Source organism: Rhyacophila brunnea, unplaced genomic scaffold (genome assembly GCF_057557595.1).
Source record: "Rhyacophila brunnea isolate RB1 unplaced genomic scaffold, BYU_Rbru_1.0 scaffold_21, whole genome shotgun sequence".
Classification (NCBI taxonomy): Eukaryota; Metazoa; Arthropoda; class Insecta; order Trichoptera; family Rhyacophilidae; genus Rhyacophila; species Rhyacophila brunnea.
In genome coordinates, this window is record NW_028232871.1 from 21,810,991 (window position 1) to 21,837,226 (window position 26,236).

The following is a 26,236-nucleotide window of genomic DNA, read 5'->3' on the forward strand; positions in this document are numbered from 1 at the left end:
CCTGCGACGAGGTATCTTGAAGACCGTGGAGCTACGAGTGATATTGGTGGGAAAATAATAGGTATGGTGATTTGAAAACAGTTGTATTTCTTTCTATAGACTCTAACCACCCCAGTTTAGGTTTCTTGACTTATTTTTTCTTTTGGTCTGTTGGAGAGGATCGTTATTTTTGATAGGGGTTAAATTGGTAGTAAGTTCTTAATTTTGTTTTTATATTGGCTGTCCCAAAAATAAAATCACGGCTCGCACACTGGATTAAAGTATTTATTTACATAACCTACATACGCTTTCTCGGTATTTTATGTCAATTCAATATATTGCGCTGCCTTTATAAAATTAACGAGGAAAGCCTCTTTCCACAGATTTATATAGTTAACATGTATACTTACTCAAATGACTGCTTTGAAACGGTAATAATATGTGAGATGCACGAACTGTCAAATCTAAATCGAATTTACTTATAGATTATCCAATCCTATGATTTTTAGTATTTTGACAATGTCTTCATATTTAATCATGTACTTAATTAACTAATTGGGTGAATCTGAAATTTTAGTGGAACTATTTACTTACTGGCTTTCAGTTATGAAAGGTTTTATACAAATTTTTCAACAACATAATAATACCAAAGTATAGTATTATTGACTGCTTATCTACTCATTGCGACGGATTATCTTTTTATATGCACTGAAAATTGGTAAATAAATGTGATAGCAGTAGTGTGAAGTTCTCTTCAAATGAACTAGGAATACTAAGTCACTTTTAGCCAGTGACATCCCTAGGCGAAGTGCCACCCTTAGGCAGACTTAAAATACCGCCCTCTTTCACTTTTAAATTCAAATTCTATGAAAATTTGTTAGGTTACTTATCTACCTATTTATTTTATCCAACAAAAAAATACATACACATCATCCACTGATGATAAAAGCATATCCACAAAACCTGCTCTCAAACATCTCTTAAGTACATGAAGGTCTGAGGAGCTGACAGGTTTGGAGGCCCCCTGTGACCATTTTATTGACATTAAAAGAAAAAATAGTATAGGTTGCGAGAATTTTTTATGGCATCTTAGAAACCCGCCAAAGGTTGTAATATTCGTATTCGTTCTAAGTATGGCGTAGCTTGCCTACGCCCACGGAACGTCACTGCTTGTCGCTAACTTAATCAGTAAACAAGGGATCCTTTTTTGTTTAAATTTCCTATATTTTATTCAACATCTTTGGCAATACGTGATCTCAAATATATGAATTAGTTGACTTTAAATTTGTAGCCATTGATAGTGAGTGGTGTGCTTAATACGGCCTCAATCATTTTTCAAAATCTTTTACTCTTAACTATAGAAATTGCATTGATTAATTTCCTACTCAAAATTTCAGTATATATAAAACCATATTAACTCCAATTCAATCAACAAAGTGGGGTGAATGTATTTGTATGTAACTACATCGAGTTTAAAATGATACACGTTTTGAAATCATGCAATGTTTATTGAATAACGCATGGGAGCTTTCGAAATGCTGATATTAAATGAATTCTGGAATTGCATCGTTAACCCTTCAGGCCAGGGTGATGGTTTATGCGCCGATTGGATCAGCTATTGCCATGTCTTCTGAGACTGTATTAATTTAACCCTGTGAACAGATACTTACCCCAACTACTTATGGTACTAAAAACCTTTCGCATTTTATGTTATATAAAAGCGGAGACCATATATTACATTTAACAAATATTAATCTATGCATCCAAGTAGGTATATAAAAGTAATATAAACATATCTGATCATCATCAGACGGGGTCGATCCACTCCCCTCGTGCCACGTACATACACCGAACTTGATGAGTTCGTCTATCCAACGAGTTTTAGGGCATCGCTGTGGGCTTGAGTACCACTGCATGACGGCATTTATCCATCGGTTATCCACTCGCCGAGCGACATGTCCGGCCCATTGCCATATTATCTGTTTAACAACCTCTATCACATCGCGTACTCGTGTCTGCTTCCTTATCCATTAGTTTCTTTTGTGATCTTACCGCGTAATACCCAACATGCATCTTTCTAATTTTTTGGTTTTTCTTACATTAAGAGTCCATGTTATACACGCATATATGAACGATAGTAGCACACATTGGTTGAACACCTTACGCTTAAGACGAATACCTAGATATATTATATAGTAAGAAGGTGTGTTTGTTTGTTTGCTCCTTCCAATTTTAGATTACATAAATTCACATATTACGATACCGTTTCCATTATTGGTAGTATTGACCTGTGTGTCCCTGATAAACTATCTTAGAAATCGGGAGCATCAGTTGTTTGTTCTACCATGGTGCAGAACTAACCGGCCATTGGTAATGCCAATTGGGAGGTCAATAACTCTGTCCAACCAAATCACTTCGGATATTGACATATTCCACTTGCGCGAGATGAGTATTATAGATGGGTATTGTTTTATAAATCCTTAAAATAGCGACTGCTTAGCTCATTCGGTGTACTTCCTTGTAACCAATTTATATTTTTTATTTTTACATTTATCTACTGTTTAATAACTTACTACCGCTCCATTTCGTTTATATAATACTGTTTTAATAATATTTCTTTGTTTCTACATGTCATGTAGTGAACATATTAAATTGACACAATCACTGCTAACATTTTAATTACCATATTTAAATAACACGTTAATGACTTTAACTACAATATGTAAAAATAAATAAAATTTGAAAATAATTACTGAAACTTCAGGCCTTTATGGTTAGTTTAGAATGGACGTCAGAAAGCTAAGTGTTGGGATTTTGTTACAGGATATTCAGACATAAATTATAATGTAAAGTAGACGGGTGGTTCCTAAAGATATAATTTATTCATTTTAAGAGTTTTTAAACCATTTTTGTGAGTGGAAAAGAAGGAGAAAGATCATTATTCAGTAGGTATACCTAATGGAATGAATTAAAATTTTCTACAATCAACAATGAGTCAAAACTCGAAATATAACTCGCATACCCTTTTGAATATTCCAATATAATGACTCAATTTGCTGGTGTGAAATCTTTAGTAAAATAATTTTTGTATCTGTCCAAATAAATATTATTAACTATTATGAGCAAAGACTACCAGATTATAATATATGTATTCTCTTTGATTTTAATCTGGAAGGGAGGGCCTCAATATAACTACTTGCCCTGGGCTTCGTCTTTTCTTTGAAAGCTCCTTTACTTCTATTTGGTTTGAGATATATTAATTATAAGTAAGTTTACCCAGTTTGCCCACGGTGGCCGCGCGGCTTAAGCATTGGACTCTACGTGGGTCCCAGGTTCGAATCCTGGGTCTGGCAAGTACACATATTGTTTTTCAATTTGTGTGTGAGTCGGGGTATGGACCTAATAGGTTGAGCAAGTGGCTGAAATCCATTTCTCGTAAAAAACAAAATCTGCTAATATAAACCTCTACTCTGTGGAGGCCCATATGATCCTATTAGGATCGGACATGGTCGAAAAAAAAAAGTTTATATTGTAAGTTTGTAATATAATAGTGTGGTAAAGTTTTACCATACCTTAATCATTTACGAAAAAGGATCACATACCGGTCAGTGTTTCTATCAGAATTTAGTTGCAGGTTGCTAAGCAATTGTTCCGTTTCTTTATTATGGTCACAGAAAGGGTTTTAAATGTGAGAGCTTTTGCAATTGGTTGAGTTACGCAAGTATTACGTCACGCGCGCGAACTTTTGACTCGCGTACAAGTTCATTGACTATTTATTTATTTATTCTCTGTTTTGTTGCAGAATTAGTTCGTTGACTGTTTATTTTATTTACTTACTGTATTTTTCGATATTTTAAAGATCAATTGACCGATACATGCAGCTGTTATTTAAGCTGCCATTGAAAATAACACCAGATGGTATTATAAATACAATTAGGTACTTACCCTCTATTCAACGTTAATTGGTAACACTGAGAAATCAAATAATTATTTTCACTTAATTAAGATATAAGATAATAAAAATAAATAAAGACAAGTTCTACAAAAAAATAACTTTATTCACCCCGCACCTCACCCGGTCTTAATCAGGCGTGTCACGGTACCCTACGTTTGTGTGAAACATCATTTTTTAAACTGGGAATGTGTCAGGAGTAGTTATCCAAGACGGAGGTCATCGTGCAGTCAAGTATGCTTTAACTGAAATTACATTTAAGTTAAGAGTGTCCATGAGAGTGTGGAACGCGTAGAGACAAAATTTAAATTTGTAATAAATCACAAAAGCTAATATAAAACTGCCGAACAATTTAGTTTAGGGATCTTCACGTTGGCAGTATGAGGCCACTAAATCTCTAAACTCAACAAAATTAGCCATTGTAGCGATCAGGTCGGACAATTCGGTGGGCCCAACAGCTGGTTGAACCAACATCAGCAGCTCTTCCCTTTCCATACACATTTTAAAACATTCACAGAGGATGTGGTTTGCATCCTATATTTCTCAGCTACGTGGACATGTTGAACGGGTAACAAGATCAAGCTCATAGAGTCTGCCAGCGAAGCCACCATGACCACTCAAAAACTGACTTAATCAAAGCGGTTATCTTCATTCGCTATTTTGATAGTTGGAAAAAAATATATGTGTGAAACATATATGAGAAAATAAGACTCTCCACTCCACGCGATTATTTGCTTCTTTCAGAGTCGAGTGTAAGCTGATCCCAGGAAGCTTCTTCACTTAGTTGGTCCAGCACGCTGATGCACCTCCTCTGCTTCACTTTTATTGGAAACTACACAAACTCTTAGATTAGTTTCTCCAGATTATCTGGTCCTTGCCGAATAATATGTGCAAAAAACTGTAGAATGCGTTTCAGACTCCACGAAAATATGAAGAACACTACTGATTGGACTGGCGTAATTTTCGTGCAATTAAATTTCTCGATATTTTTTGCGATAACTTTAAAGAGTTTTATCCAATTTTACAACGTTTTTCTTAGCTCGTATTCTTATTTGTCCGGTGGTTCTTTGTCCGGTACAAATCTTGCAATCGATTTTTAATTCTATTAATTATTCGAAATATACTATATATATTATGCCACATGCGTTATCTCAAAAATGTTGTTAATATTGGCGACAAACTTTTATGATTCTTAATCAATGGTTTAACAATGTGTACGTACTTTCCATAATGCTTATGTGTTTACTGGGCTTACTGAATTTTACATAATATAAGAGAAAAAGTAGTTTAAAACTTAGGTTCTTATTTCACTAAAACCAAAAACACTGTTAGTAGGGCAGTATATACCAAATGTTTTATTACCTTAATTTTGATTCATTAAAAAAACAAAAAGCAATAGTATTTACCACGTTTTTCTTAGCTCGTATTCTTGTTTGTCCGGTGGTTGTTTATCCAGTACAAATCTTGCAATCGATTTTTAACTAACTTCCCGACTAGCTAGACATTTGAAACTTTTAGAAGATATCAGAACACGGTGCCAATACATTTTTAAAATACTTTTAGCTATCTGTAAGTAGAATTGAATTCATTTTAAGTTAATTCTGTTTTGTATGAAAAGTTATTTCGGAAGAAATCCGTAATCCAATCCACTATTATTGGTTGCTAGGTGTCTGGGGTCCTAGCAACTAAATTATTAATATATACGTGCGTTACTATGGACATCAATATGACATGTCAAGTACAAATTTTTTTGATCATTTAAGCTAGTCAAGTCAAGTTTATATGATTCAACAGAAAATTTAAAAACGTTGTATATAAAAAGTTCTTTTTGTCTTGTAATTATTTATTTGTTTACGTACATTGTATCTTGGTTTGTACTAAACATTACACATTGCCTAAAGAAACAGGTAACAGGGCAACAATGTCAGGTGATAATTTAAACATGAGGCATAGGTGAAAGGCTACGAATCACGCCCTGATATAGAAAACAAACTTGAACCTTTCGCTTTCCATACTATAAAATACCTATGTGTAAAGGACGATGGAATCGGTATTATGTAGTAAATTATTTTAGTTGAAGTAGAAGGGTATAACAATAAATAAATACCATGGAAGCTTTGCAAAAAGATTTAACTATCTAATAATAGAGGGAGTAACACAAACTTTAAGTATTAAATGGCTTGATAGTTTTTTAGTGTTGTTGAATTGGTAACAAATGACAATAGAAAATATACTTAATAATACTATATTGTATATATTGGCATCATTGTGTGCAGAAAAATAAAATGGCAACCTGCTTAGTCAAATTGTTTGATTTACCTACATACGTATTGTTATTTTTGCACACAAGGAATGAAAAAAATACTAAATATTTGGGTAAGTAGTTATAATATTACGTCATCTTCTTCTTGTGACCCGTATGATTTTACTGTCGAGCAACCTTAATAGCATACGTCCCTAGATTTTATTGATCTGTGCTTTCTTCCATGGCCAGTATATTAAAATATTATCTAATTTCATCTCGTAATCTACAAGTAGTTGAGTGATATTTTCATTGCATTCTCTTATAAAATTAACTTTCTATGTCTAAAATGTTTCCTGCGGCGCAATGTTGTTTGATCAATAAGCATCATATATGGTTAAGACGGTACTTCAGTGAAACGGTAAATAATTTTCAACTATAGGTGCGACGAAATTTTGGACTGCTGGCAATCGGAGAGCGGACGTCGAGCTGTGAACACGTCAATTTATTTCGTGATGACGACGGGGGTATTAATTCTTAAATCGTATAAAGATGACTAAAAAACGTTACCCATTTACTTGAAAAAGAAAACATGTTAATGAATATATTATTATTGTTACTAATAGAACAATAAACAGAACATTAAATGGACGCATGATGGATTTATATGACAAATTATATTTCGTTCAGCACGCGTCATTTGCACAATCTGCGCATCGCCTAGCCACGATCTTTTTAGACCATGCCTCAACTGAGGTATAAGCCTTAAGCATCTGGGACTTATGTTGGTTAATTTAATGTTGACATGTCTGCACCTTTAGTCAAGTATTTTTTTTTAATATGCTTTTGTTTTCTTTGCAGGTGGCGAGAGTGTTGGTCGTATATGTTCACAATTATTTTATTGACAAGGGTAAGTGAAATTCTTAGTTATTTATTTAAAAAAAATAGTAACCCTATTCTTTGAGCTTCATAATATATAAAGCTAAAAAATATATAATTATATAAACTGAAAGCTTTACTAGATTATTTGTTAAAACATCTTTTACTTTCGATATAATGTTTCAATATAAAATTCGAATCCCCTTATTTCATAAATATTATCTTCTTCTTAGTCGTTCCCTCATGAATTGGGATCGTAACTATTGTGTAAATGCAATAATTTTCTGACTCTCTATCTCTCACGGTCTTCTGCTTCTCTCAATGCAGAGTGAAGATTGTCCCCAGTATGCTTCAGCACGCCGATTCCTATCCTTTACTATCCAAAACCATCAGTCTCTCCAGGTTATCTGGTGTGCCCCGAATAAGACGTTTTGTCAAGAGATGTTTCTTTCTCCAATCTCAAGCAAGCCAAGGAATCCAATCTCAAGCCAATTTTTTGATCCCGGGATTTCGGGATTACAATTTGACGATCCCGGGATTGGCATTTTTTCGTTAGTTAATATAAAATTTTTATATATATAAAAAACATTGATAAAATCGGTCAAAATTAATAAATAAATAATTTATACTATTTAAGACATTTATTGTTAATATGTGCACGTTTAACCTTGGAAATACATAGGTGTATTTGAGTAACAATGGAGAAAACAGTTCTATTTATTTATGAAAAGATAACAAATACAAATACAAGTTTAATTAAAATAACAAATAACATATTCTGTTGACAATAAACATAAGCTAACATGAAGTGTTAGTTTTTTTTAATTTTTTCTAATGTTGTTACGATCGCGTAAGGGCCCGTATGGGATCAAAAAGTGGTTATTTATTATCCGCTGATTCCCCCGTGATCAGTGGGTCTCCAGAATAGCAATTTCTGGTAGAAACGTCTTACTACTATTTCTCAAATTCATGTCACGAAAGTGCGAAACATTGTTTTTTTCCCAATCTTTCTCATTTGAATTAATTTATGTGAAAAAATAAAATGAATTGGTAACACATCTAATATATAAAAATTAATGTTTGTGTGTTTGTTTGTTCGTATTTAATGCGCAGCCATACCGTTCATCCGATTGCGATAAAACTTTGTAAACTTATTGCTTGCACTTGCGGGAAGAGTATAGGCTATACTAATATATAAGAATGAATGTCTGTCTGTCTGTATGTCTGTCTGTCTGTGTGTCTGTCCCGTATGCGTTCCTATACCATTCATCCGATTGCAATGAAATTTTGGTAAGTGGTTGTATGCACACCCATGAAGGTTTCTGAATTAGAAAAATCATCATCTTCTTCTTCTTCTTCTTCTTCTTCATTCTATTTTCTTTTATTCGTATGGTTCCTATACCATTCATCCGATTGCAATGAAATTTTGGTAAGTGGTTGTATGCACATCCATGAAGGTTTCTAAATTAGAAAAATCATCATCTTCTTCTTCTTCTTCATTCTATCTTCTTCTATTCGTATGCGTTCTTATACCATTCATCCAATTGCGATGAAAATTTGACCAGTTGTTGTGCGCAAGCCCGCGAAGGTTTCTGAATTAGTACAACCATCTTCTTCTATTCGTATGCGTTCCTATACCATTCATCCGATTGCAATGAAACTTTGGTGAGTTGTCGTCCGCGCGCCTGCAAAGGTTTCTGAATTAGTAAAACCATCATCTTCTTCTTCTATTCGAATGCGTACCTACACCATTCATCCGATTGCAATGAAACTTTGGTGAGTTGTCGTGCGCATGCCCACAAAGATTTTTGAATTAGAAAATCATCTTCTACTTCTATTCTTATGCGTTCCTATACCATTCATCCGATTGCAATGACATTTTGATCAAGTGTTGTTCCCTTGCCCGCAAAGGTTTCTGAATTAGTACAATCATCTTTTTCTTCTTCTATTTGTATGCGTTCTTATGCCATTCATCCGATTGTGATGAAATTTTGACCAGTGTGCGCACGCCCGCGAAGGTTTTTGAATTAGTACAATCATCTTCTTCTTCTTCTATTCGTAGGCGTTCCTATACCATTAATCCGATTGCAATGAAACTTTGGTGAGTTGTCATGCGCATGCCCACGAAGATTTCTGATTTAGAAAATCATCTTCTTCTACTATTCGCATGCGTTCCTATACCATTCATCCGATTGCGATGAAACTTTTGTCAGTTGTTGTGCGCACACCTGCGAAGGTTTTTAAATTATTATTATATAAAATACAAAGTTTGTTGTTTGTTTGTTCCATCCAATTTTGATTTTTTTTTACTACATATTAATAACATTAATAACGTTTTCATATTTTGGATTCGATTTTAATTTAGTGTTCTTATGTTTGACCTTTACTCCTATTAGAATTATTTTCATATTGCCATATTGTATTACACAGATATTTTAATATTAAAAAAATAATTACCTATTATTATTTTTCAAATATCTAAGGTAAATATAACCACGAAGCGACCCTGTGCGAAGCCGGGTACTTCAGCTAGTGAGTAATAAATATAACTTCATTCAAACTCAGTTTATGTCTAATGTAGTTATTTGTTATTAAAAGTATTTTTTTCTGTTATATTTTCGTTTTTATTTTATTTTCCATTAAAAAAAATCAATCCCGAAAGTTTCGGAATTATGTTTACCAATCCCGGGATTCATAGGTATCGAAAATAGTTCGGAATCCCGGGATTGGAATCCCTAGTCCTGTGCTCTGTTCAATAAATACAAAGAATTCGGCTAATTGTCTTTTGCTTTTTTACACTCACGGTCTATAATGACTCCGTAGGTACAAAAATATGGAGAACACTAATCATTTACGCATAACTTTTGTGACAATTGCATTTTTCAATCCTTCCCTATAGTGGTAAGACATTTCATAGCATTTTTTATTGAATCTATGTGTGCCTTCTTAAATATTATACAAGTTATCAAAATAATCCATTGCTTCTTTTACAGCCAACACTTAGTGATTTCGTCTCACCTATCGAGACATCTACGGATTTGACAATCGTAAGCGTGGCATCTTCTACGAGTGTAGCAAGAGAAATAATTCGGCCCCCTACGCGGGGCAGTGGTGCGAGAATACCTGATGTGTTGCCTGGTGCAGATCTCTACGCTGATTCAGGGTCTGGGGATGCGGAGATACCACTTGGTGATGATGCCAAGGTATGTATTCGGATACAATATAATTATAAATTTTAAAGAACATTAAGATAATTGAAAATGTAGCAGATTGTTTTATGCGCCTAGAGTATACAAATACAGTCAAAGTTTGCTATTTGAGACACTTTTTTAAAAATTATTAACATTTAAAGTTTCAAGTGTTTTCATTAATAAGTACGTATCAAAAAAATATTGTAACCTTACCAAAATTAGGTTTGATATAAATAAAAACGATTTCAAGTGGTATTTTTTATAAAAATCGATGTTTTTTGAATAAATAATATATAATATTTTTATTTTCAATACATTAGAGAAAATTTAATAAACTGAATCATATAATAATATGTAAGTATGTAATAAACAATAAGGTGGGAAGATTATCTTTGATTTTAAATAAAAGTTTCCTTTTAATATTTTCAGATGCGTATTTTTGTTATTTAAAATACTTTAAAATCTAAATTATTAAAAAAATGTCTCAAATTGCAAGCTTTGTATATTTTTTCCATTAAGTGTGTTTGGATTCACCTCACTAGCTTCCGAATATAATAGGGTATTTAAATTATTTTTTTAATACACATGCATTTTGGTGCAAAGCTATCTACCTACTTTAAATTACTACTAATAATTTCTAAATTTAAATTATCTTCAGATATGCATAGGTTGAGTTGATAGGTTTTAACAATCATGTGAATGAAGTCTTCTTGCATTCTATACAGTGTGTCTAAATTCATAATGACCTGAAAACATATTTTATTTTACAGAATGAAACTCGAGAGGCTCTGACGCAGGAAAGCTCCGAAGAAGAGCCGGTAAGCAATAACATTATTATAACATTATGTACTTTTAACTCATCCGAATACGTAATGTTAACTTGAATAGATTTACTTTCATCTTCGTCCGTATATAAACCACCCGATTTGGTTTATTTTGACTAAGAAATATATATAAATGTAATTATCATCGTCGTCGTCAGTCGGGGTTGATCCACTCCTGGATGAAGATCTCTCCCAGCTCCCTCCACTATTATTGGTCCCTAGTTCTTTGCTGCAAAGTACTTCATTGAAATTTATGAGTTCGTCTTTGCAGCTAGTTTTAAGGCGTCCCTGTGGACATTTAGTGTCCCTTTGGTACCACTGTTATGACGGCATTAATTTGTCCAGCGGTTGTCTACTTTCCGAGTTACATATCACATATAAATTTAATATAGGTAGATAGTGATAAATATTTGATACTACGTATGACACTAATTTTACATGCTAATCTTACGTTCTTTATCTTGATTCAAACCAATAAAAGCAGATTGCCAATATTAACGTGGTTCACTAACAAAAAATCTTTGATAATTTTAGAGACATCTTGAGCTTGGCTGTTAATTAAAATAATTATATATTATTGGTACCTTGATTGAAACCACACAAGCCGATCGCCAAAATTAGCGTATTTTGTTGAGTCCTTCAGTTGTATTGCAGCCCTCGTAGTCCAGTGCATAAGGTGATGACTTTTCATTTGGTAGCTCCTAGTTCGATCTCGGTGAGATCAAAATATATTTATGGGAGCTTAATGTGATTGTTTCTCTTATATTACTAAATACGATTGATATACTACTAGATGAGGAGTTCACATACAAGTGTCATTTTAGAAATGCACCACAAAAGAAGATATTACGAATATCGTCTTATAATATTTCCTTGTAGGTATAATGCGCTAAGACCGTTAACATGGATTCCCGAATTTCACCCGTATTGCCCTGGCTGTAAAACTAAATTTGCGTTCTTGGAATAGTGACCCTAAGGGTGTCTGCAACCCAAAGCTTGCAAGCTACCAAAAATTCATGTCTGAACGGACAGAGCAAGTCGTCATGCGCTGACTATTAGTTAGAGTAAGATGCAAGCTAGATCGGGCTTACTCATAATTATTGCCAGGTCGTTTTCGAGACAAATATTAAGTGAGCTTATATCGAGTTAAGTCAGCTTATATTAAAACAGTAAGTTTTAACACTGGCCGAGTCGCTGAAAATCGGGCGTCATTTTAAGAAGCATATGATTCATCCAGTAGTATATCAATGCTAAATACACTACTGTTTCACTACACTACAGGTTAACATGGCCTGCTGTTGTTAAAAATAATTTGCATACATACTGCTAGTTAATTTCGTCACAATTATGTAGGACACGTGTGCTTCAATTGGTAACACATATTATCCGAATTTGTGAATGCGGATTCGAGTCCCGTCCGGTGTCGTATATTTTATTAGTTTACTTATCTTACTTTACTTATTTACTTACTATTAGGTTACTTAGTTATTTCTGACGTATTTTAAAATTATATATACATGGTTTCTTGTATGAAGAAGTCGAGATTTGGTGGTTGATCCGATGGATGGAGGAGCGAATTTTATTTGCGGCGTAAACAGTCGGTACAAGAGTATGTTATACTAGTTATGTTACAATACTTATAATACTGTTACGAGTTCCGAGGCTCGGTAGAATGAGATGCGGTGCGGAGCGATACAGAGACTGAGATAATAACCTATTTTCGAGTGATATGTCCAATGATGATCCATTATTTATTGACGTACTCACAATCAAAACAATATCTTGAAAAGAATATTTAGTAAATAATTATTATAATTGAGTCAACTAATTCAATTCAATTCATTTATTTTTACATATTGTGGACATTACAAATTATAAGTTTAAGACGTTCACAACATGACATTTAGAAACAACGAAATATTATTAAAACAATATTAGGTACATAACAAAAGAGATAGATCAGTATTAAGTTATTCTACAGTATAAATGTGTAAATACAAAAAAAATATATATAGGTACAAGGAAGTACACCGGATGAGTTAAGCAGACCCTATTTTAATAATTTATAAAATAACGTCCAAATATACTCATCCTCACGTAGATGGAATATATCAACATCCGAAGCGATTCGGTTGAACAGAGTTATTGCCCTCCTAATTGGCATCACCAATGGCAGGTTAGTTCTGCTCCTCGGGAGAACAAACAACTGATGCTCCCGATTTATAAGATAGTTATCAGGGACACACAAGTCAATACTACCAAGAAGTTCTCATTCACACCACGTATAAGTCGAAAAAAATACGTGGCCAAATATTGATATCTTCTAGCACTAATCTATATGGATTTACGTCATTGGCATATGGCTGACTATGTGGAATAATGGATATTGCGGAAATTATAATTGCAGTAAGCTATTTACTGAGTTTGCCAAATTGGACACCATGGGAAATGGATATTAAGGAATTTATAATTATTGCGGTTAGTTATTTAATATCGCCGATCAATATGCTGAAATGGATTTAGTTGTATATCCCTATGTTTATACCTAAATAATAAACTTATAAAACACTCATAACGGTCATAACATTAAGTTTCCCCGTTTAAAATATGGCAATGTACCTTTTGAAATTATTCTAAGTACCCGGATTACCTGTTCTGAAATTTCGCAACGCCAGTTCCCGCTGAAACAGTAATAAAAATATGTTTTTCGCAGTCGCAAATCATCACAATTACCTCACAGTTTACGGTGTTATGCGCATAGGAAATTAAATGTGTGACACCACTATGACAAAGTAGTGTCAACACACCTACTCAATAATTACTCGAGAAGACTCTGAACATGCACAAAGACAGATTTGTTACAAAATTCAGCTTAAATGATATAGTAAAATAGTGTTTGAGGCTTTCACGGTTGTTTTTTTATCGTAGTATATTCTTGGGTTTTCACCGTGTCTCCTTCTTACTTCTTTACTCCACGTTTCGGGCTCGTTGCAGAGGCCATTATCAAGAGATATGTTTTATGATTAAATGTAGTGTAGGTGTGTGAATGTGACAGATTACTCTGAGCAACGTTTGCTCTTAGATAATCGGATTCCTTTTGACATTCTTAGAGCAACGTTTACATTCACACACCTACACTACATTTAATCATAAAACATACCTCTTGATAATGGCCTCTGCAACGAACCCAAAACGTCGAGTAAAGAAGGAAGAAGGAGACACGGTGAAAACCCAAGAATATACTACGATATAGTAAAATAGCTTTTTCTTTTATTGTGATTCAGCCAGGAGCGAAGCCGTAGGGGCGGATTCATTATTAGTCTGAGTCAGGGATTTTCGTGTCCGCACCCCCCTCCATCAGAGATGGACCTCATGACTGAGAATCATGACAAAAAAATAAGCTCTACTCTTCCAAATATCCTTTAGGTACATAAGGGCCTGATGAGCTGACAGGTTTGGAGGCCCCTTATGAATATTTTGTATGTCAGGTAAACATTAGGCAAAAGCAAGAATAGTATAGGTTGCGAGAATTTTTTATACATCTTAGAAACCTGCCAAAGGAGTATTCGTTCTGAGTATCGCGTGGCTTGCCTACCCCCACGGAACGTCACTGCTTGTAGCTAACTTAATCAGTAAACAAGGGGTCCTTTTTTGTTTAACTGACTGAGAATCATGACAACAAAAAATAAACTATTGTAGATTTATTCGGAAGCTAATGTGGTACAGACCTACAAACTTATCTGATGAATGGGATGGGAGATTCACTGTCGAAAACTACTCAATCGACTGGACAAAATCTGACATTCGAATGAAATTTTCAAAATAGCGTCCTATGGTAGTTTGTAGTTCCATTGTTGGCCATTCTACAGATAAGTTTGTAGGTCTGTAAATACTCTGTCTACCAGAAAAAATATACGAAGATTTAAATTCGAGACATTTTTTTATTAATTTACATATTTTTAAAGTATTTTAAATAACAAATACATAAACTAACAATTAAAAAAAAAAAACGTTACAAAATTTGAAATCGTTAAAGGATCTCATCCTCTTATTAGGTACGTATCATTTTGTGGTCATGTTTATTGCCTATACAAATTTAGATTATAGAATAGATTTTTGGCCAATTCATCGTTTTGATGTTTTTTTATATATAGTAAAAATATCGATTTTCATAAAAAAAAAAATATAAATGTGTATAAAATGAAATCCTTTCTATTTATAGGATGTAGATACCGATGCTGCAAATACAATGTGTGTATAAATATATTGTATGAAACAATACAACACTAATTATAATTTTGGCTCATTACGCGCTCACTTTGAGCTAGGTTCATGGTGTTTATTGCCGCTCGCGTAAAATGACTGAGGGCATGGGAAAAACAAAAGTGCCAGATGCCAGTGACGGTCCGCGTATGGGGAAAGAAAATAAACCATAATTAATCATTTTCTCTTCAATAGTAAGGATATTTTCAAAATGGGGATATTTAATAACCAAACCAATCTAGTTAATAGCGAAATGGTCCGTAATACGCCGCTGACGCAAGTGCATGAATGTAAGAAAATCGGCATGTTTCATAATATAATCAATTTCAGTGTACTAAATCTAAATTAAGCATATTTTTTATCGCCGCTTTCTTGGTGGGACAATTATTGATTCCAATGATTTTTGTTAGATGAATATTAGCATGGGGCACTGTTCTGATTCGTGAAATAAGCAAGGTCTTCGATCCGGCTCGTCCGGCTTGTGAATAATTAAAACGTAATTAAAATCATAATTTTATTTTATTAATTAACACGCAACTTATTTCTAACTAGTCTAAAAATATTAAGTTTTTTTTTAAATATTAATAACCATACCCTTTGCTTTTTCGTACAAGGTGGTTGGGTGGGTTAGTTGCATTGATGTGGAGCTAATTAGGTTCCTCCATTTATATCTTCAATTTTCTTTATGTCCAGGAGTTCAAATAACCCGTTACCCAAAAAAAAAATAACAAATTATCATGGTACTTTTTCAATAAAGGGTGATTTTTTTATTATTATTAAAATAAATTAAATACATAGAGTTTTTTCTCCTAAAACTTGATATTATTTGAGGGTTACGGACAGTGATGATTGTATAAATATTTCATGATGTATGGTATAGTGTAAATCTTAGAAATCGGGAGCATCAGTTGCTTAAACATTCTCTCGAGGAACAGAACTAACCTGCCATTGGTGATGCCAATTAGGAGGGCAATAACTCTGCTCAACCAAATCACTTCAGATGTTGATATATTCCATCTACGTGAGGATGAGTATAGGTGGACGTTGTTTTATAAATTCTTAAAATAGGGTCCACTTAGCTCATTCGGTGTGCTCCCATGTTTTATAATTTATATTTTTTTTATATAATTTTGTACATTTTACTTTACTTTTCATACTGTTTTTGTGATACTGCATATATTTATATCTTCTTTACACTGTGTCTTTGTTTTTAAATGTCATGTTGTGAACGTCTTAAATTTGTAATTTGTAATGTTCACGATATGTAAATAAAAAAAAAATGAATTTTCAAAATTTAAACAAACAAAACTTATTAATCTGCGTAGTTATAGTGCAGTTTAATTCTTCTGTCTTCATTCACTTTGAATGAACATCTTCAAAAAACTACTTGAATTTTGTCATTAGAATGTAATTGTATTCTTCAGCGATGTTTTCGTTGCAACGAGATGACAAGTCAATTGAAACTCTCAACGCCGTCACTGTGAATAGAAAATTGAGACGCCTTCTTATAAAACTCACAACGATTCTCAGGGCATTGAATTGTTTATTTTATAATGCCAGCTGTTTAAATGTCAGTCACATGGAATCATTGTCACTCAGCTTTGCACAACGGGATTTTTCCGCTCTGCGAATGACACTAGTAATTTTGTCACACATTACGTATGTATTATTACATTACACTATTTGGTGGAATATAATGTAAATAGATATTCACCGATTTCGACTATCAAGGTGATGAAAAATTGGTCAACTTTTTTTCCATTATCACACGACTTGTTCAAAAGCTATTATAATAAAACTACTATAATCTTATAGACCTAATACAAACTTACACATAGCTAATGAACTAAGTTGTAGTGCCACAGAACAGATGATAATAAATATAATTCCGATAGGCTATATACCAATACAGTCAATTTTGATGCAGGGTTTTGAATGTGTGCGTGTCCTACGTGTAAAATGAACCATTCATTATAGAGTGCAGTAGTGTGTGTCAATGCATAAACCGAGAGCAGTTGTCAATTATTCGACGAATTACGTATTCTTGTGTGTAAATTTATCCCGTATTCCAATGACATTAATATGGACGAAGCATCTAGAAAATAAAATGACACTCACTTTGTGTCGGGTCTGCCGGATGGCGAAATTCATATTTTAATATCGGTATCCTACGCTCAAATGAACATTCTGCTTGCAAGCGGTCTGGCGACACCGCTGGGTCTGCCCATACAAAATTTCTGACTGTCAGGTTTCGACTCCACCGTTATTATTATGTTACAAAATGCCAATGTGCCTAGTTAAAAATTGTAAAAAAAATCTACTAAACACTCCAAGAAAGATGGGATATCACTTTGCATGTGTTAGTATTATTTATTATTTATAAAATGCCATTTTAAGACATTGATGAATGTTTATTCAATGCAATTGAATGACAGGAACCATTGGACAGTCAGTCGCCTGTGATTCGCTGAGCTCGCTTGCGTCTAATCTCCGAGAAGTCGTAAGTAACCGAGAATCTGTTTCTAACGCAATGAGTCATGACACTAATACGCCATTACAATAAAGGTTATATTACTATAAATTCTCGAAGCTTGTATCGCATAATGGAAATGGATACGTCAATGGTCACGTGACATCTACCTATACATCTGTGAATGACTTTCATGGACAATTTCTCGTGCGCGCCGGGTATGAAGTGAGTCGTCCATTTAATATGTCATTGCCGTATTCTTCTTTACTCGAGATCGGTTGCCTACTTCTCCTTACCCGTTAGGTATTTCAGTTCCCATTATTTCTGAGTTCACTGTTTAGTGCAGTTGTGACTTTCTATGACGCAGTTGAGACGGTTGCTTCGTCATAAAATACCTGCCGACCAATGTTTTAAAAATGCGAATTTATCACAGTTCATATTTTATAAGGTACTACAAATCCCTCTGGTCTATCATATACTTATTTACTATGCCACCGCCCCGCCCCGTTTCTGTCCTTTACATCGCTATGAAATCACTGCCATGACGTTGGCTGTAGAATAAAAATCGATTAGCGAAATAAACAAATGTCCAACATAACTATTTGAATATTATAAGATAGAATAAATTTTTGGGCTGTCACCGATTTTACTCATAGTCTCAATGTTTTTGGCTCATTTTCAAGCCCCACTTTATAATATATAACATAACATTAAAACAGATACTCAAATTCTATTGAATATAAACAATATATTCCTTCAATGTGTCAACATATATATAAGATTTTCTACGGCTGCACACACTTTAGTATAAACTATTGTAATACTAAAAGTCATATAACTCCGCCTAGTTATAGTTCAAACTCTTTAAAATATCCATTCTCTGTTTAATATGAAAATAATGATATCATCGCAACAAGTAAGTTCGTTGTTTTACTACTTTTTACAAGCTTCCAGTGAAATTTTGATCGTCAAAACAACAATAATTGTATACAATCCCTGGTCACTTTTTGTACTGTATTAAAACAAACGGAAAACTCGTGAGAATTGTGTGACATTGTATTAAAAACGAAACTGTGCGTAGTTAACTGTATTCTTTTTATATCTATTATTAGATTTGTAGCTGAGATTAGATACTATCATATTAAGCAAAAAAGGGCCTTTATAAGTCATCGGTAAATAATATCTCAAAAATTTCTGCCGGTATGTTGAGAGGTAAGTCAGTAAAAAGGGTAGAACGTATAAATACCTCGTTTACCATGATAAGTGTAAATACAGAAACAGAGTACTATGAGATCGAGATATCAAGAAACATGTTCAATAATTTGTTATTTGATATTTCAGAGATATTCCAATGTCCATTATCAAAATATATAATATCACCATATACCTAAGCGGGTCTAGGACGATTTGGCACCGGGACAACTGGACGCCACGCAATTCGAAATTAAATAGACGTTAGGTACCTACATATTATAAGTACTTAAAAATATTATTATTATATTATGATTTAATAGTTGGTGAGAATTTAAATACTTTGCACATGTAAATAATGATTTAATCGTGGATATGTTTAAGTTCCAACGAAAAAAGAGTTTTTTTTATTTTATATAAAGCCTTAGGCATGGTAATTCTCATTTCGTAATAAAAAACATCTACTAAGTAGTAGATAGAAATTGATTAAAATTCCTTGTCTACGTTCTGTATACGTGTCTACGACATGGGGTGTCCAATTGTTCTGGCGTCCAGTTGTCCCATTCCCTACTTAAGCAATGGATCCTGAAAATCTTTACAAAATGAAAAATGATAACACATATCCAAAAACAAAACATGTTATGAAAGTACATTCCACCACGTATTTGTAGAGTATGCATATTGTTTTATGTCTTGCCTCCTTCAGAGAGAGTTATCAATCCTGGACAACGCTTTCCAGTTGTTTTGGTGCAGACCATTCATATCACTTTCCGCAATTCGGAAGTTTTATTGCTATCAGAAGATGCTTACATAACCAGCTGTCTTGCTAGTAACTTTTCCGGCATTACAGCGTAGTCTCTCTATTTCAATTTGTCATCTGATCGTTTTGAATCCTCATTATACATCGACTTTTGTGTAACAGTCTTAATCCCATGACTCTGTTCTCAAAAATACCCATATTTCTCTCATCCTGTTTGTTGATTTCCCAGAATTCTGATCAATACATTAATACTAGCCGCAGGATAATTTAATATACCTATAGTTTCTTTTGTAAGTAATCTGTTTTTCAAAAGCCTTTATAGACCAAAATAGCACCTGTTAGCGGCGTTGATCCGGCGATTTATTTCGACGCATGTGTTATTTGTATTAGCGAAACAGTTTCAAAAGCATCGCTGCCAACGATAATACTTCTATTATCATTTGTACTGTGGAGAACTCGCATATATTTTGTTTTCCTTTAAATAAATGCCTCTTTCTGGGCTTTTGTGGACCGAGCAATTATATCAATATCATCGGCGTATGCCAATAATTGACCTATGAAATACCATGCAATTGACTTCCAATTTTGCATCACGGATAACCTTTTCGAGGGCTAAGTTAAACAGAAAACAGGCAAAGTGTAGTTTCCAATGTAATACCATTCGTTGTCAGTCCATTTTTAACCCGCACATTATTTTATCATATTCACAAGTTTTTAGGGTATGTTTAGCTCCCTCATGGTGGCACATAATTATTGGTTTCTGTTAACAGTCATAACATAAAAATATGACGGGTTGAGATACAAAACTGATATTATATTTCTTAATTTTGTCACATGGTGAAAATTTGGTCTATTGTTAATCTGTTTTTTTTTCAATCTACATTGGTAGTGCCTAGTTATACCCACTACCCAAAAAAATCAATTATTGTAGATAATTATCCTCATACTTTATATCGTGTCCGAAAATTTCTACCTATGCAGTTTGCCGTATCACACTTCACCATAGAATGCTGTATCGGAAATAAATGGTCGTATATTAAATACCATCCAACCTCTTTGGGTCGTATAGTACTGAGGTAAAATTCATGTCTAAATAAAACACGGTTCTTGTCGGTTTACAGTAAGCCAGCGGCAAACAAATTTTGAAAATAGCCTATATACCTATTGGATTATTTGTTAGCTTAAGTTAGGTTAGGATCTAATAAAATTGGAACATTATTGTATGCAATTTACGAACAACGCGTATTTTTTTCATCTCGGTGCTATATAGATGACCGTATAGTATACAGTCATCTCTTTCCGATAAGAAAGCTCACGGCGAACTGTGATACGGTGAAATGTAATCATACGTACAATAATTTACATGTAATCCGTTTATATTGACGAGGGCTGTGAAACTCTTCAGAGGTTGAGTTCATTAATAAATCAATGCAGTGAAATGAAAAGTGTTTTTGGAGTTGCCGCGAGCGGTAAAATTCTAAATCGGCGGCTGTGACCTCAGACGAATAAGCCATCGGCCAGCGCTCAACAGGCAGTTGGGCAACGTCACTCGGAAGTGACTTCCTGCGCCGCAGCCTTCGAGGTTGCAGCTCACAGCCTGCGCGATACAATCGCCAGCCCCGTCGCATCCTTCCACACGGCGGCAATAATTAAAAATTTCATATTGCAGAATTTATGCCCGAGTCTCGAATAACCGCGAACGCCGCCAGATGGAAAGATCTGCGGGGGTCTAGCAAATGATTATTTTAGCGTTGGTCGTAAATGAATTTTAATCGCAATGAATAGTTTTTCTTTCGCTAATGGCGGATCGTCAATTTTATTGTTCTCAAATCGACAAAGTCATCTTAAATGAAAAGAGATTCATTATCGTTTTGATACGATCTTATATAATTGACGTACCTAAATTTAGGTTACCTACCGGCGAGAATTATGTACGCCCGCTTCAACGCATCTATTCTATACATAAGGCTGCTATCGAGGGTAGTTTATCATATTTATGTATTGAGATATTATAATATTATTGTTACAATAAGTTCGCCGTCTAAACTGTCAAAACTTCTAAAAGTTAACACAGCCAAGAGAGGTGCTGTTAAAACCTAACACTTTTTGACATTTCAGATGGTTAATAATTAACCGCCTCAATACCAGCGCTCGAAATGGACTAGAACGCACCGGAGCGTAGCTTATGTTCGTGAAATCCCCGAGATTATTGCTCAGTCTCGTGTAAAAGTTAAAAACTGTAATACGATTCGTAAATTATTAAGTAGATATTAAAAAGTAATATAATCATTTACATATTTAAATATATTTTTATACAAAACTTATCGAAATCATCTTAAAAATATATGTAAATGACGTGGCGTAAATCATCATTTTCATCTGCCGCGCGACAACATGTCCAAATCTTGCATGCCACAAGACTGTCCCATTTAACCGTCTAATCTTGGCAGGTATTTAACAAACAAAATCATGTACATTATTTTCATATAAGTAAGTAATACTTGCACTTAAATTACATAAATATGTTAATATTTTCGGAAAATTATCGAGCGCTCCGGTTCGTAAAATTGTTCATTTCGAACACTGCTCAATACATATATGATAAACGATCCTCGATTGCCACCGATAGCCGCCTTTTGTATAGAATAGACACACTCAAGATTTTAATTCGAATACCTCGTCTGGTATTTTTTTTCAATATTTTACCTACTTATATAAACGTTTCATGCGTACTTTTTCGAATTTGTTTTATTGTTTCATCGGAAATAGCGCAGAATGGTAATAAACTTACCAAATATTTTTTTCAATCAACGAATAATTCACAACACGTAATTTAAGGAGCACTTTAGTTGTATGACAACTAGTTATTTCCGTCGTAATTAGGTAGGATGCAAATGGCTCGATTGGTAAAGAAAATTGACTGGAATCCGATGGATGTACGTTCGAGTCCTGTCCGGTGTCATATTTTTAGTATGTATGTTTCTGACACGTTTTAAAATAATGTATGTTCTGGAGTGTTAAAGCGCACAAATTTCTACGATGTAGACTGTGAAAACTACATTTAAATTCTTAGCAATATTTCCTCGTATAGACGTGCATAAAAGTTCAAAGAAATGATTTTACATATGCATTTGTGTAGCGGGATAAGTTTACAGTCCGTTTTATAATTTGTATGAGGACATATTGTATGTTGGTCTGGCAAAGGTTCAAATAGACTATATGACGATCGGGCACATATATGCTAAGAGCGTTTTAGTGTCTATGATCAAATCTATGCCATTCCGACATTTATACATACATATTGTATGACAGCTATGACATCGTATTTACACTCTGTGACACCCAGTGACACAGGACGCCAACAAAAGAAACGGGTTTTTCGACATATATATGACTGATCGTCATAGAGTGTATTTGAAGCATTAGGCATAATGATCTATGGTACAGTAAAGTTGACGTTGACGATCCTCTCCAAATCATTCCCTGAGAATGCGGGAATATTGATATACATCTAGGGTATTTGGTAAATTATGATAAGTTTAAACCTTGAATTTCTCCCTGCAAACCGAGAAAATAAAATCAGGAAACAATATCATTAAATATCTGAATAATTTAGATTGTCCAAATGAAAGAGAAATGTTCTCCAGTTAACGAAACCCTGGAAGATCCTCAGAGATAAATCAGACCAGCTCGACATGTCCTTTTTATTTAGAGCAGCGATGGAAAGGGCAAAAGTATTCGATATTATCATCGTCGTCATATAACTAAAGCTTACAACATATGGTAAAACTGTTACCTATCTCGAAATTACTACTTTTTCACGTATCATAAATTGATGAAAGACCACAAGAATTTAAGGTATTATAATATATCGTCAGTGTTTTGTAAAAAGGGCAAATCAACCATTTTGGCGAAATCGAGATTTTAATGAAAATACAATATGTACCCCACTAGCTTTGTTGTGTAAAATATCCACTCGATTAAAATTAAATTAATTAAAATTACGAATAAAAAACGAATGTGACATATTAGGCCTTTTAAAATATTATATAATAATGCCTTTTATAATGTCAGTATTCTTTCTAAGCTTTATTATAAACTTGTTAGATATTTATAATCATCCACAGGTCATAAACAAATAAATGTCAATAGTTAAAAATCCTTCTCCTGTAAAATAGCATTTTGGTTAATTCGCCCTTTTTACAAAACACCGACGATATAATATACGGTTCGATATTTTCTGCAGGAAATAAGGAATGGAAATGGCTCTGAGTGATACATGGCAATACAACAGACGCGATGTATACACTAGAATAGCGACGATGGACAATAGGATGCGTGCCTTACTTGTTTTGCGAGAAAATCACGGTTATAATATTACTGCGAAAAACTATTAAAAGAAAAACATAAGATTAGCGATTTTAGCTGACTGTAAAATATGTTTTTTTTAACAATTATTATTAAAGGCTACATGAAATTTGATCATATAGGTACCGTTTAAAAATTAAGGTACGCCGATCCGATTGCTTCTCGTTTATAAGACGTAAGCAGGTCTAATATGTTTATTGTCTATCGTTACTATCACCGACAGCACCTTGGTCGACTCTTTGGCAAAATTCTGATTGTGAAACACTTATAGAACCTAAACCGGGATATCGTTAAACTTCCCGGCCACAGACAATACGTAACAACTGGAAAAAGGAAAATCGACTCTGGACGCATATTTATTGTCAGTGAAAATACTTATTAGAACTAAATTTAAAAAAAAAGTTCTTATGCAGGCATGTCAGCATAATAATATGTTGAGCGAGAATGCTGAAAAGCTGTAGATATAACTAAAAAAATCCATCGGCATAGACGCAGACTAATTGTTTTGCCAGAGAGAAAATTCCTCTTCACTCAATGAGGTCTACCAAAATCAAAAACTTAGACATGTATGCTATAACGGAAACAAATTAGGGGAAAAGAGTTTGCTCGAAGCTAATAATGCTATTTTTGCCTATTATTTTTTACTCCCTTGACACACCATCCATTGTTATAAATTTCATATTTGTTTAGTTTTTTGGCATCTAAAAAAAGGTTCACCAAGTATGGTGGTCATGAGAATTCCGGTATCATCTTCAAAATACACGCCGAGAAATATTTATTCATTTAAGAGGCTAATCGACAATTGGTTCTCAGCATGAAATTGAGTCGTGAGTGTTCACGTATTAGACAATGTCACAAATTAAATTTAGCAAAATATGCATATTTAGTTAAGTATTTATGAATATTTCAAACAGTAATAACAAATATTACGATATCTATAAAAAGCCGCCATGTTGTTTCAATTCCAATCTGCCAACTTAAAAAATACTATTTTTCTCTCTACCACCTAAGAATACCATACTAGAAAAGTTCCAAAAATACTACGAAAGGTTTCAATACTTACTAAAATATCATATAGCTTCCTTTCGTTATAGTCAAACCCTTTTTGATACTATATATATATATATAATTTTAATCGCAATTAAAAGAATAAATCATTAAATTGTGTACCTACTTATCATAAACCATAAACAATCTATTAATTACGTGTTATTCAAAAGAAGCGCGTCAAAATTGCATAACTATGTAAATATACCTCCATACTAAAAAAAAACAATGAATAGGTATTAGGCTAACCAACGTAATATTTATAAGGTCAACCAAAACTTACGACTAAATCTGCAATACGTTGTTAATTAGAACGGCATGTACCCACATACATATTAATTATAATATAAACACATAATATCTGTAAATATATTATAATACTGACGTGTTATCGTCCATATTACATCTAAGGCATTTAAAACACGGCGTGAAGGTTAAAGACCTATTTTATTACGGTTGTTAAAGGCACGCGTGAAGAATGCTTAAATATATTTGCTGTGAAAATTTACTCTAAAAGATTTTGATCTAACACAAAATGTTTTCGTATTAATTCAGTGGCGGATCGTCCCGCCAGAGTAAAAGGCGTTACAATCTAAGGTCGTTCAAAAAAGCCACCATTTTTTGTATGACTGTGGTCTAATGTTTAACTGTATTAAATTTCATCAACTGATCAACAGAATCAACTAATTTCACGGAAATTTCGCAGATTCATGATAACTGATTGATTAAATCAACTAACATTCCATAAAATACGAAACACTGGTATTTTATATCGATGTATATTTCATGCATGATCAAAGATAATTTCCTTGTGTAAAAAAGGAAATATAACCATCGTATTATGCTATTCAACTCTAGATTAATCTAGCATCATTTCTTTTATTCAAGTGACTAATTAATCATATTAATACTATCTACGAGGGTTTTCGATGGAATTTGAATTTAAATTCTAATGGATTTATCACCAATTATGGATTATCAATACCCGTTGTTATTTATTATTAGTAGGTACTTATATTATTGATATATCTCATTAGTTAACTCCATTAAATTCCCAAAATATTGCCATC

At 33.6% G+C, this 26,236-nt stretch overlaps 1 protein-coding gene across 1 annotated transcript in view; it reads left to right on the forward strand.

The window, feature by feature from the left end:
* The window catches only part of LOC147070835 (uncharacterized), a 74,081-nt gene that overhangs the window by 15,621 nt on the left and 32,224 nt on the right, over window positions 1–26,236 (forward strand). The window contains exons 2-3 of the mRNA XM_085949253.1: window positions 10,046–10,255; window positions 11,014–11,061. Of these exons, the coding sequence (XP_085805379.1) occupies window positions 10,046–10,255; window positions 11,014–11,061 (258 nt within the window). The remainder of the gene's footprint in view (window positions 1–10,045; window positions 10,256–11,013; window positions 11,062–26,236) is intronic.